Genomic DNA, 13895 nt, shown 5'->3' on the forward strand with positions numbered 1-13895 from the left:
CCTAGTATATCTTTTAGGCCCCTTTCACACAAGCAAGTTTTCCACACTGACCCATTTATTTCAATGTATCTGTCTACAGTCATGGCCAAAAGTTTTGAGAATGACACAAATATTAGTTTTCACAAAGTTTGCTGCTAAACTGCTTTTAGATCTTTGTTTCAGTTGTTTCTGTGATGTAGTGAAATATAATTACACGCACTTCATACGTTTAAAAGGCTTTTATCGACAATTACATGACATTTATGCAAAGAGTCAGTATTTGCAGTGTTGGCCCTTCTTTTTCAGGACCTCTGCAATTCGACTGGGCATGCTCTCAATCAACTTCTGGGCCAATTCCTGACTGATAGCAACCCATTCTTTCATAATCACTTCTTGGAGTTTGTCAGAATTAGTGGGTTTTTGTTTGTCCACCCGCCTCTTGAGGATTGACCACAAGTTCTCAATGGGATTAAGATCTGGGGAGTTTCCAGTCCATGGATCCAAAATGTCAACGTTTTGGTCCCCGAGCCACTTAGTTATCACTTTTGCCTTATGGCACGGTGCTCCATCGTGCTGGAAAATGCATTGTTCTTCACCAAACTTTGGTTGGATTGTTGGAAGAAGTTGCTGTTGGAGGGTGTTTTGGTACCATTCTTTATTCATTGCTGTGTTTTTGGGCAAAATTGTGAGTGAGCCCACTCCCTTGGATGAGAAGCAACCCCACACATGAATGGTCTCAGGATGCTTTACTGTTGGCATGACACAGGACTGATGGTAGCGCTCACCTTTTCTTCTCCGGACAAGCTTTTTTCCAGATGCCCCAAACAATCGGAAAGAGGCTTCATCGGATATGACTTTGCCCCAGTCCTCAGCAGTCCATTCACCAAACTTTCTGCAGAAAGTCAATCTGTCCCTGATGTTTTTTTTGGAGAGAAGTGGCTTCTTTGCTGCCCTTCTTGACACTAGGCCATCTTCCAAAAGTCTTTGCCTCACTGTGCGTGCAGATGCGCTCACACCTGCCTGCTGCCATTCCTGAGCAAGCTCTGCACTGGTGGCACTACAATCTCGCAGCTGAATCCTCTTTAGGAGACTATCCTGGAGCTTGCTGGACTTTCTTGGACGCCCTGAAGCCTTCTTAACAAGAATTGAACCTCTTTCCTTGAAGTTCTTGATGATCCTATAAATTGTTGATTGAGGTGCAATCTTAGTAGCCACAATATCCTTGCCTGTGAAGCCATTTTTATGCAACGCAATGATGGCTGCACGTGTTTCTTTGCAGGTCACCATGGTTAACAATGGAAGAACAATGATTTCAAGCATCACCATCCTTTTAACATGTCAAGTCTGCCATTTTAACCCAATCAGCCTGACATAATGATCTCCAGCCTTGTGCTCGTCAACATTCTCACCTGAGTTAACAAGACGATTACTGAAATGATCTCAGCAGGTCTTTTAATGACAGCAATGAAATGCAGTGGAAAGTTTTTTTTGGGATTAAGTTAATTTTCATGGCAAAGAAGGACTATGCAATTCATCTGATCACTCTTCATAACATTCTGGAGTATATACAAATTGCTATTATAAAAACTTAAGCAGCAACTTTTCCAATTTCCAATATTTATGTAATTCTCAAAACTTTTGGCCACGACTGTACATGAGAGTATTTTTCACGCAGCAGTTCTGCATTGCGTGAAAAACGCAACATGTTCTGTATTCTGCATTTTTCACGCTGCCCTGGCCCCATAAAAGTGAATGGGGCTGCGTGAAAAATGCATTGCATCTGGAAGCAAGTGCGGATGCAATGCTTTTTTCACTGATGGTTGCTAAGAGATGTTGTTTGTAAACCTTCAGTTGTTTATCATGCGCGTGAAAAACGCATTGCACCTGCGTGGAAAAAACTGAATAACTGAATGCAATCGGAGCCAAAACTGACTTTACTTGCTTGCAAAATGGTACGAGTTTCACTGAACGCACCCTGAACTCATCTGGAGCCAATCCGTATTGTTCGTGTGAAAGAGGCATAACAGTAGGTTCTCTTTCACATGGAGCAGATGCCTTGCGCGTAATCCGCTGCGTGAAAGACAGCCAAGCCCCGCTCCGGACAGCAGAGACACGGAGCATTAACATGATTGATAATGCTCTGTGTCTCTCTGTGATCTTTTTTCTACAAAATCACAGTGAGATAAAGTTGTCACTGTCATTTTGTGGCAAAAAGGTCACAGAGAAGCACAGAGCATTATCAATCATGTTAATGCTCCGTGTCTCTGCTGTCCGGAGCGGGGCTTGGCTGTCTTTCACGCAGCAGATTCCACAAACTGCATCCGCTCATGTGAAAGAGCCTTAACCACATCAGCCCCCAGTGCTTAAACACCCTGAAAGACCAGGCCACTTTTTACACTTCTGACCTACACTACTTTCACCGTTTATTGCTCGGTCATGCAACTTACCACCCAAATGAATTTTACCTCCTTTTCTTCTCACTAATAGAGCTTTCATTTGGTGGTATTTCTTTGCTGCTGACATTTTTACTTTTTTTGTTATTAATCGAAATTTAACTATTTTTTTGCAAAAAAATGACATTTTTCACTTTCAGTTGTAAAATTTTGCAAAAAAAAACGAGATCCATATATAAATTTTGCTCTAAATTTATTGTTCTACATGTCTTTGATAAAAAAAAAAGTTTGGGTAAAAAAAAAAAATGGTTTGGGTAAAAGTTATAGCGTTTACAAACTATGGTACAAAAATGTGAATTTCCGCTTTTTGAAGCAGCTCTGACTTTCTGAGCACCTGTCATGTTTCCTGAGGTTCTACAATGCCCAGACAGTACAAACACCCCACAAATGACCCCATTTCGGAAAGTACACACCCTAAGGTATTCGCTGATGGGCATAGTGAGTTCATAGAACTTTTTATTTTTTGTCACAAGTTAGCGGAAAATGATGATTTTTTTTTTTTTTTCTTACAAAGTCTCATATTCCACTAACTTGTGACAAAAAATAAAAAGTTCTATGAACTCACTATGCCCATCAGCGAATACCTTGGGGTCTCTTCTTTCCAAAATGGGGTCACTTGTGGGGTAGTTATACTGCACTGGCATTCTAGGGGCCCAAATGTGTGGTAAGGAGTTTGAAATCAAATTCTGTAAAAAATGACCTGTGAAATCCGAAAGGTGCTCTTTGGAATATGGGCCCCTTTGCCCACCTAGGCTGCAAAAAAGTGTTACACATCTGGTATCTCCGTACTCAGGAGAAGGTGGGGAATGTGTTTTGGGGTGTCATTTTATATATACCCATGCTGGGTGAGAGAAATATCTTGGCAAAAGACAACTTTTCCCATTTTTTTATACAAAGTTGGCATTTGACCAAGATATTTATCTCACCCAGCATGGGTATATGTAAAAAGACACACCAAAACACATTCCTCAACTTCTCCTGAATACAGAGATACCAGATGTGTGACACTTTTTTGCAGCCTAGGTGGGCAAAGGGGCCCATATTCCAAAGAGCACCTTTCGGATTTCACAGGTCATTTTTTACAGAATTTGATTTCAAACTCCTTACCACACATTTGGGCCCCTAGAATGCCAGGGCAGTATAACTACCCCACAAGTGACCCCATTTTGGAAAGAAGACACCCCAAGGTATTCCGTGAGGGGCATGGCGAGTTCCTAGAATTTTTTATTTTTTGTCACAAGTTAGTGGAAAATGATGATTTTTCTTTTTTTTTTTTTTTTTCATACAAAGTCTCATATTCCACTAACTTGTGACAAAAAATAAAAACTTCCATGAACTCACTATGCCCATCAGCGAATACCTTGGGGTCTCTTCTTTCCAAAATGGGGTCACTTGTGGGGTAGTTATACTGCCCTGGCATTCTAGGGGCCCAAATGTGTGGTAAGGAGTTTGAAATCAAATTCAGTAAAAAATGACCTGTGAAATCCGAAAGGTGCTCTTTGGAATGTGGGCCCCTTTGCCCACCTAGGCTACAAAAAAGTGTCACACATCTGGTATCTCCGTACTCAGGAGAAGTTGAGGAATGTGTTTTGGGGTGTCTTTTTACATATACCCATGCTGGGTGAGATAAATATCTTGGTCAAATGCCAACTTTGTATAAAAAAATGGGAAAAGTTGTCTTTTGCCAAGATATTTCTCTCACCCAGCATGGGTATATGTAAAATGACACCCCAAAACACATTCCCCACCTTCTCCTGAGTACGGAGATACCAGATGTGTGACACTTTTTTGCAGCCTAGGTGGGCAAAGGGGCCCATATTCCAAAGAGCACCTTTCGGATTTCACAGGTCATTTTTTACAGAATTTGATTTCAAACTCCTTACCACACATTTGGGCCCCTAGAATGCCAGGGCAGTATACCTACCCCACAAGTGACCCCATTTTGGAAAGAAGAGACCCCAAGGTATTCGCTGATGGGCATAGTAAGTTCATGGAAGTTTTTATTTTTTGTCACAAGTTAGTGGAATATGAGACTTTGTATGGAAAAAAAAAATAAAAAATCATCATTTTCCACTAACTTGTGACAAAAAATAAAAAATTCCAGGAACTTGCCATGCCCCTCACGGAATACCTTGGGGTGTCTTCTTTCCAAAATGGGGTCACTTGTGGGGTAGTTATACTGCCCTGGCATTTTCCAGGGGCCCTAATGTGTGGTAAGTAGGTAAATGACCTGTGAAATCCGAAAGGTGCTCTTTGTAATATGGGCCCCTTTGCCCACCTAGGCTGCAAAAAAGTGTCGCACATCTGGTATATCCGTACTCAGGAGAAGGTGGGGAATGTGTTTTGGGGTGTCATTTTACATATACCCATGCTGGGTGAGAGAAATATCTTGGCAAAAGACAACTTTTCCCATTTTTTTTATACAAAGTTGGCATTTGACCAAGATATTTATCTCACCCAGCATGGGTATATGTAAAAAGACACCCCAAAACACATTCCTCAACTTCTCCTGAATACAGAGATACCAGATGTGTGACACTTTTTTGCAGCCTAGGTGGGCAAAGGGGCCCAAATTCCTTTTAGGAGGGCATTTTTAGACATTTGGATACCAGACTTCTTCTCACGCTTTGGGGCCCCTAAAATGCCAGGGCAGTATAAATACCCCACATGTGACCCCATTTTGGAAAGAAGACACCCCAAGGTATTCAATGAGGGGCATGGCGAGTTCATTGAAAAAAAAAATTTTTGGCACAAGTTAGCAGAAATGGATTTTTTTGATTTTGTTCTCACAAAGTCTCCCTTTCCGCTAACTTGGGACAAAAATTTCAGACTTTCATGGACTCAATATGCCCCTCAGCGAATACCTTGGGGTGTCTTCTTTCCAAAATGGTGTTATTTGTGGGGTGTTTGTACTGCCCTGGCATTTGAGGGTCTCCGCAATCATTACATGTATGCCCAGCATTAGGAGTTTCTGCTATTCTCCTTATATTGAGCATACGGGTAATGAGATTTTTTTTTTCCGTTCAGCCTCTGGGCTGAAAGAAAAAAATGAACGGCACAGATTTCTTCATTCGCATCGATCAATGTGGATGAAAAAATCTCTGCCAAAAAAAGAAAAAGGAGGGGAAAGGTGTCTGCCAGGACATAGGAGCTCCGCCCAACATCCATACCCACTTCAGCTCGTATGCCCTGGCAAACCAGATTTCTCCATTCACATCAATCGATGTGGATGAATAAATCATTGCCGGGATTTTTTTTTTTATATATACAAAGTGTTTGCCAAAGTATATGAACACCGCCACCTCCTCAGCTCATATGCCTCGGCAAACATATCTTTTACTGCAGAGGAGAAATCTCGTCTTGCAGCGCCGCATACACCGACTTGCGTGTAATCTGACAGCAGCGCAATGCTTCTGTCCGAATGCACATCAGTGCTGCAGCTGGTCGATCGGTTGGTCCACCTGGAAGGTAAAAAAAACAAAACAAAAAAGAAAAAACCAGGCCGCAAAGCAATAACTTTATTAACTTTAGAACAGAACATATTAACTTTTTTTAACTTTTTTACTTACCGGTAATTTTTTTTTTGTTTAGTTTTTTTTACCTTTATAGAACAAACCTCTCCTTCCCCATGGGACAATGTGCAAAGCGCAAATCGCCCAAAGATGTGGCGAAGTACGTTATGCACTTTATCCCAGGTGAAAGGAGAGGTTTGCAGCAGCTGAGAGAGAAAGGGCCCTAATAGCCCTGTGTGCCTGTCCTGTGAGATGCAATCCCTATGCTAGGTGTACCTGTGTGTGGTACTTCCGGAAACACTCACCAAAGGATAGGGCAGGGTGGTCAGGACAGTCAGGACAGAAATAGCGGGTGTCACGCCTTATTCCACTCCTGCTACAGACACGACATCTTTTTCGGGGTGACGGTTGGGTTGAGGTACCAGGAACGACACTGGGGAAATCTCGCTCGTGTAGACGGCTAACTACACTGGTGGATGGGGCCACGGAACCTCCTGGGTAAAGGAGGTTCTCGATGATCTCTTCCTGGAATTTGAGGAAAGATCGTGTTCTCCCAGCCTTACTGTAGAGAACAAAACTATTGTACAGCGCCAATTGAATTAAATATACAGACACCTTCTTATACCAGCGTCTGGTTCTGCGGGAAACTAAATACGGAGACAACATCTGGTCATTGAAGTCCACCCCTCCCATGAGCGCATTATAGTCGTGGACACAGAGGGGCTTTTCAATGACACGGGTTGCTCGCTCAATTTGGATTGTCGTGTCTGCGTGAATGGAGGAGAGCATGTAAACGTCACGCTTGTCTCTCCATTTCACCGCGAGCAGTTCTTCGTTACACAAGGCAGCCCTCTCCCCCCTTGCAAGACGGGTGGTTACAAGCCGTTGGGGGAAGCCCACGCGACTAGTTCGCGCGGTGCCACAGGCGCAAATCCGTTCTAGAAACAAATGCCTAAAGAGGGCCACACTTGTGTAAAAATTGTCCACATAAAGATGGTACCCCTTGCCGAATAAGGGTGACACCAAGTCCCAGACTGTCTTCCCACTGCTCCCCAGGTAGTCAGGGCAACCGACCGGCTCCAGGGTCTGATCTTTTCCCTCATAGATCCGAAATTTGTGGGTATAGCCTGTGGCCCTTTCACAGAGCTTATACAATTTGACCCCATACCGGACACGCTTGCTTGGGATGTACTGTTTGAAGCCAAGGCGCCCGGTAAAATGTATTAGGGACTCGTCTACGCAGATGTTTTGCTCGGGGGTATACAAATCTGCAAATTTCTGGTTGAAATGGTCTATGAGGGGCCGAATTTTGTGGAGCCGGTCAAAAGCTGGGTGGCCTCTGGGACGGGAGGTGGTGTTGTCGCTAAAATGCAGGAAACGGAGGATGGCCTCAAATCGTGCCCTGGACATAGCAGCAGAGAACATGGGCATGTGATGAATAGGGTGCTTTGACCAATATGACCGCAATTCATGCTTTTTTGTCAGGCCCATGTTGAGGAGAAGGCCCAAAAAAATTTTAAGTTCGGAAACTTGGACTGGTTTCCACCGGAAAGGCTGGGCATAAAAGCTTCCCGGGTTGGCGGATATAAATTGTGTGGCATACTGGTTGGTCTCTGCCACGACTAAGTCCAAGAGCTCCGCAGTCAAGAACAGCTCAAAAAATCCCAGGGCCGAACCGATTTGAGCCGTCTCAACCCGAACTCCAGACTGGGCGGTGAAAGGGGGAACTACAGGTGCGGCTGAAGTTGGTGACTGCCAATCAGGGTTTGCCAGCACCTCAGGGATTCTAGGGGCTCTACGGGCCTGTCTGTGCGGTGGCTGCGACGGGGTAACTAGTGCACGTGCCACCGTACCAGCTTCAACTGCCCTTCTGGTGCTCGCCACGTCACCATGTTGTACGGCAGTGCTGGTACTAGGTCAAGGGAGGGCTGCGCTGCTGGTGTATGCCTCACCACGTGATCCGGCAGCGACAGCCCCACTCTGCTGCTCTTGAAGCGGATCCTGCATAACCTGTGGTCTAGCGACACGGGGCTGGGTACGCCTGGTGCTGCCAGGGACCTCCACCTCCTCGTCCGAACTTTGGGTCAGAGAGCCACTGCTTTCCACAGGTTCATATTCTGACCCTCTAGATTCATCAGATGAGGGTTCCCACTCCTCATCCGACTGGGTCAGAATCCTGTAGGCCTCTTCAGAAGAATACCCCCTGTTTGACATTTTGGACTACTAAATTTAGGGGTATTCCCTGAGACTACCCAAGAAAAAAAGCAAGCCTGTCTTACAAAGGGGAGGCTAGCGAAGTACCGGAGGCCGCTGCGGTTGATAAAAAATATCAAAACTGATTTTTTTATCGCCGCAGTGCGTGGAAAATGAATGTGCAGTGATCAAAAAATATATATTTTTTGTCACTGCGGTGGGGCGGGCGTGGGTGAACGCACGTGTGGGCGACCGATCAGGCCTGATCAGGCAAACACTGCGTTTTGGGTGGAGGGCGAACTAAAGTGACACTAATACTATTATAGATCTGACCGTGATCAGTTTTGATCACTTACAGATACTATAAAAGTACAAATGCTGATTAGCGATACGCTATTCAGCGAATAAAAGTGACTGCGGTGCGGTGGGGTGGGCGCTAACTGACGCTAACTACCTAACCAAGGGGCCTAAACTATCCCTAAAACCTAACAGCCAATACTAGTGAAAAAAAACAGTTTACACTGATCACTTTTTTCCTTTCACTGGTGATTGACAGGGGCGATCAAAGGGGTGATCAAAGGGTTAATTGGGGTGCAGGGGGGTGATCAGGGGCTACAGTGAAGTGTTTGGTGTACTTACAGTTCAGTCTGCTTCTCTGCTGGATCCAACCGACGAAAAGGACCAGCAGAGGAGCAGAGAAGCCATATAACAGATCATATTTACTAATATGATCTGTTATATGACTTTTGATTGGATTTTTTTAAAATCGCCAGCCTGCCAGTCAATGATCGTTGCTGGCAGGCTGGTGACGAACTTCTTGTTTGAATTTTGCCGGCCCGCGATGCGCATGCGCGGGCCGGCTTGGAGCGAAATCTCGCGTCTCGCGAGATGACGCGTATATGCGTGATTGTGCGCAGCGCTGCCACCTCCGGAACGCGAATCTGCGTACAGCGGTCCGGAGGTGGTTAAAGGGTTTCTGTCACCCCACTAAAGTGATTTTTTTTTTTTGGGCTAGTTAAATTAGTTATATAGCGATATATGAAAATATAATAGTGTTCCTTACTTTGATCCAGCAGTTTAGTCAAAAAACGAAGTTTTATCCTATGCAAATTCGGTCTCTACCAGCAAGTAGGGCGGCTACTTGCTGGTAGCTGCTGCAGAAATCCGCCCCCTCCTCTTGTTGATTGACAGGGCCAGCCGGGATCTCCTCCTCCGGCCAGCCCTGTCGGCGTTTCAAAAATCGCGCACCCGTGTTGAATCTGCGCAGGCGCTCTGAGATGAGGGGGCTCGTCTCCTCAGAGCTCTCTCAGTGTGCCTGCGCCGATGACATCATCGAAATAGAAGACGTCATCGGCGCAGGCGCACTGAGGGAGTTCTGAGGAGACGAGCCTCCTCATCTCAGAGCGCCTGCGCAGATTCAACACGGGCGCGCGATTTTTGAAATGCCGACAGGGCTGGCCGGAGGAGGAGATCCCGGCTGGCCCTGTCAATCAACAAGAGGAGGGGGGGGATTTCTGCAGCAGCAACTAATTTAACTAGCCCAAAAAAAAAAAATCACTTTAGTGGGGTGACAGAAACCCTTTAAGGCTGTAGGGAAGGGGTTAGTTTAAGAAATTTGCATTAGGGGGGAGGCTGTTTCAGTTTTTGCCTCAGGCAGCAGAAGGGCTAGGTGTACCCCTGCCTAGATGAATACCTCAAGGGGTCTGGTTTTTAAAATGGGGTTTTCTATTGTTTTGTCAGCTCAATGCCATTACAAGTGTGCAATGTGGCCTGAAGCATTTTCAATTTGTGTTCTTAAAGCCACTTTTGTGCATTTTTACATTTGAGCCCTGCCATGTGTCAAGACATAAGATTAGGGCCACAATGGGGATATTTCTAAAGTCAAGAGAAACTGGGTGATACATTTTGGGGTGTGCTCCATTTTCAAGTGCTCTGTACAAATGACACTTTTGTGTAAAAAATGAACATTTATTTTCACCCGCTTAGTATTAATTTCTTAAAAAACCTGGGGACCAAGTGTCAAAAAACTACACCCCCAGATAAATACCTTAAGGTCCCTTTCACACGGGCGAGATTTCCGCGCGGGTGTAATGCGTGAGGTGAACGGATTGCACCCGCACTGAATCCGGACCCATTCATTTCTATGGGGCTGTGCACATGAGCGGTGATTTTCACGCATCACTTGTGCGTTGCGTGAAAATCGCAGCATGTTCTATATTGTGCGTTTTCCATAGAAGTGAATGGGGCTGCGTGAAAATCACAAGCATCCGCAAGCAAGTGCGGATGCGGTGCGATTTTCATGCACGGTTGCTAGGAGACGATCAGGATGGGGACCCGATTATTAATTTCCCCTATAACTTGGTTATAAGGGAAAATAATAGCATACTTAATACAGAATATATAGTACAATAGGGCTGGAGGGGTTAAAAAAAATAAAACATTTTTTAACTCACCTTAATCCACTTTTTCGCGCAGCCCGACTTCTCTTCTGTCTTTATCTTTGCTGTGCACAGGAAAAGGGCCTGTGGTGACGTCACTGCGCTCATCACATGGTCCATCACATGATCTAGCACCATGGTGATGGATCAAGTGATGGACCATGTGATGAGCGCTAGTGATGTCATCAAAGGTCCTTTACCCAGGTCCTGAAGAAAGAAGAGAAGCCGGGCTGCGCGAACAAATGGATTAAGGTGAGTTAAACTATTATTATTTTTTTAACCCCTCCAGCCCTATTGTACTATATATTCTGTATTAAGAATGCTATCTACAGAACACCGATCCCAAACCCGAACTTCTGTGAAGAAGTTCGGGTTTGGGTACCAAACATGCTGATTTTTCTCACACGCGTGCAAAACGCATTACAATGTTTTGCACTCGCGCAGAAAAATCATGCATGTTCCCGCAACGCACCCGCATCTTTTCCCGCAACGCCTGTGTGAAACCAGCCTAAAGGGTTTAGTTCTCAAAATGTGGAGTTAGTGCAGGAAAAAATATGTACCGGTACTTTAAAAATTAATGTTAAAATTGTAAATCTAATTTTTTTTAAAGGAAAATGTTTTTGAAGTGCAGGGAAAATAAACATATGGAATTGTAGTTGTGATAAATACTAAACAATATTTATGTATATGTGAAATACTGCAGTTGCAAATAGGGAAAAAATTCTATGTTTTACAGATTTTCACAGACTTTTGCATTTTTTTTTATATATACCGGTATACGCCAATCGTTTCAGTTAAATTTTACCACCTAAATAAAGTAAAATGTCAGAATTACTAGGATGTGCAAAACCTTTAATTATTCTCTGCTAAAGAGACACATGCTAGATTTCCAAAATCTACCCTCTCATTAAGGGGTATTCCGGCTGTTACAAGTTATCCCCTATCAGATCAGTAGGGGTCCTATCGTTGGGACCCCACACAATCACAATAATGGGGGTCCGTACCCCCTGCAGCCCCCTAAAATAAACGGAGCAGCCAGTCACACATGTGTGACCACTCCATGGATTTCTATGGGAATTCCGGAGATAGCCAGGTGCTGTACTCCGCTATATACTGAACTTGCATAGAAATGAATGGAGTGACCGCAAGCATGTGTGACCGGCAGCTCCATTTATTTCAGGAGGGTCTGGAGGGGGTATGACGCCCCTGTTCTTGTGACTGTGGGGGGGGGGGGGGGGTCACCGATATGATAGGGAATAACTTGGAACAACCGGAATACCCCTTTAATAAGCAAGCTAGATTTTGACAAGGGATATTTCATTTGTTAAAAGTTATCCCCTATCTACAGGATAGCAGATAACTATTAGATCAGGGAGGGTCCCAGCTATAGGACTCCCACCAATCCAATAGTTATCACCTATCCACAGGATAGAGGATAACTTGTAACAACTGGAAAAAGGCCAAACATGCTTGGTCACTAAGGGGTTAAACTGGTCTGTAGCAATACTGATAAACATGCCTAAGTTTTTCATCTCTCCAGGGCCCTCCATACAGGAACTCCATTTCAGCCTGTTCTGTAGGGACTCGAGTCGACTGGATATAATTGCGTGTAGAGTGGAAATAATGTACACAAATGAAACGCCATTCTCTCCCGAATCACCTATAGAGCCACGTGACTTTATCGTGCATTGTGTTCCCGTGACGTCAGAAGGTCCCTATTGCGCATGAGTAGTATTGGACACTACCGCGAAAGTAGGTGTGCGATGGCGCTTCTGGTTGGAGTTTGTAAGGACGGAGACGAGGGGTTTCCTTTGGATAAAAGGCAGAACTGTCTGCCCATCGATGACACGTTGACAGTGAGTTTTATGTGCCTCTTCCGTACTGTGCTAAGGCAGGCTTCATAGTTAGTCCACCTGCCGCCTCAGCGGACTCCAGGAAGTTCTGTGCAGTGATTGCTGCAGCTCTCGTCCCGCACACAGGACGACGAGAAGGGTCTGACCGTGTCCTACACGGAAAACGGAGCCGGTACCGCATGCACTCACAAGTCCCCTGCCCTGCAAGTGCTGGGAGCTTGTACTCTCTCGCCCTCTCATAAAGGGCGCTCTTCTGTCAGGATAATAGCGCTTGTGAACCTGGAGGACATCTTACAGATTGTCCCAGCCCCCTCAATGGCTATAAAGGCTGTATTCACATGACATTGGAGAAATGGCCCAATGACTCCCTGTTTTCAGAGCAGTGACAGTCTATGGGTGTGTTCACATTGTGGGGACTGGTCGACGTGGTCTAATTTGTCTGTTTTCATAAAAGTCAAGGTGGCTGTTTTGCAGAAAAGAATTGTGAAAAAATAGACGTTTACCATATTAACATCTGTTTCCCACCATTGTTATGTGAATATATCCTTAACCCTTTCAGGGCACAGCCATTTTTCACCTTCCTGCCGTGGTCACATTTTGCAAATCTGACGTATCACTTTATGTGGTAGTAACTGGAATGCTTTAAGGCTACGTTCACACCTGCGTTCAGGTGTCCGCTCGTGAGCTCCGTTTGAAGGGGCTCACGAGCGGTCCTGAACGCAGCCGTCCAGCCCTGATGCATTCTCAATGGAGGCGGATCCACTGAGAATGCATCCGCCTGCCAGCGCTCAGCCTCCCGCTCCGCTCAGTGAGCGGGACACCTAAACGCTGCTTGCAGCGTTCGGGTGTCCGCCTGGCCGTGCGGAGGCGAGCGGATCCGTCCAGACTTACAATGTAAGCTCAATGGGGACGGATCCGCTGGAAGATGACACCATATGGCTCAATTCTTCAAGCGGATCCGTTCCCATTGACTTTCAATGTAAAGTCTGAACGGATCCGCTCAGGGCTACTTTCAGACTTAGAAAATTTTTCTTAGTTATAATGCAGACGGATCCGTTCTGAACGGATGCAAACCATCTGCATTAATAGGAGCGGAATCCGTCTGATGAAACCATCAGACGGATCCGCTCCGAACGCTAGTCTTATCCAAGTGATTCTGAGATTGTTTTCTCGTGGAACATTGTACTTAACTTAATTTTGAGTCTATATAAAACAAATACCAAATTTTTGGAAAAACTTGCTGTTATCTACACTTGAATTTTTTGCTTTTTATACAGATCCTCACATAATGGGCAACATGGGGTTAATGTGAGGTACATTATGGGGTTAATAATTATTAATGTTAGGCACATGGACGTCCAAACTGACAAAGCTGTTTCCTCATAGTAAGGCTTTATGCACACGACCGTGCTGTGTTTTGCTGTCCGCAAATTGCGGATCCGCATAACACAGATGCCTCAGTAAGTG

General features: G+C 44.9%; 1 protein-coding gene across 4 annotated transcripts in view; it reads left to right on the plus strand.

Annotated features, from left to right (window-relative positions):
- Positions 1 to 12317: 12317 nt before the first annotated feature.
- Positions 12318 to 13895, plus strand: part of MYO19 (myosin XIX) — a 1002409-nt gene continuing 1000831 nt past the window's right edge. For all 4 annotated transcript variants that reach the window (XR_005777529.1, XR_005777530.1, XM_040424125.1 and 1 more), the window contains exon 1: positions 12318 to 12431. Coding sequence is in view for 2 of the 4 variants with exons in the window: in XM_040424125.1 (XP_040280059.1) it covers positions 12339 to 12431 (93 nt within the window). In the remaining 2 variants the exon portion in view is untranslated. The remainder of the gene's footprint in view (positions 12432 to 13895) is intronic.

Source organism: Bufo bufo, chromosome 3, assembly GCF_905171765.1.
Source record: "Bufo bufo chromosome 3, aBufBuf1.1, whole genome shotgun sequence".
NCBI classification, from domain to species: domain Eukaryota; kingdom Metazoa; phylum Chordata; class Amphibia; order Anura; family Bufonidae; genus Bufo; species Bufo bufo.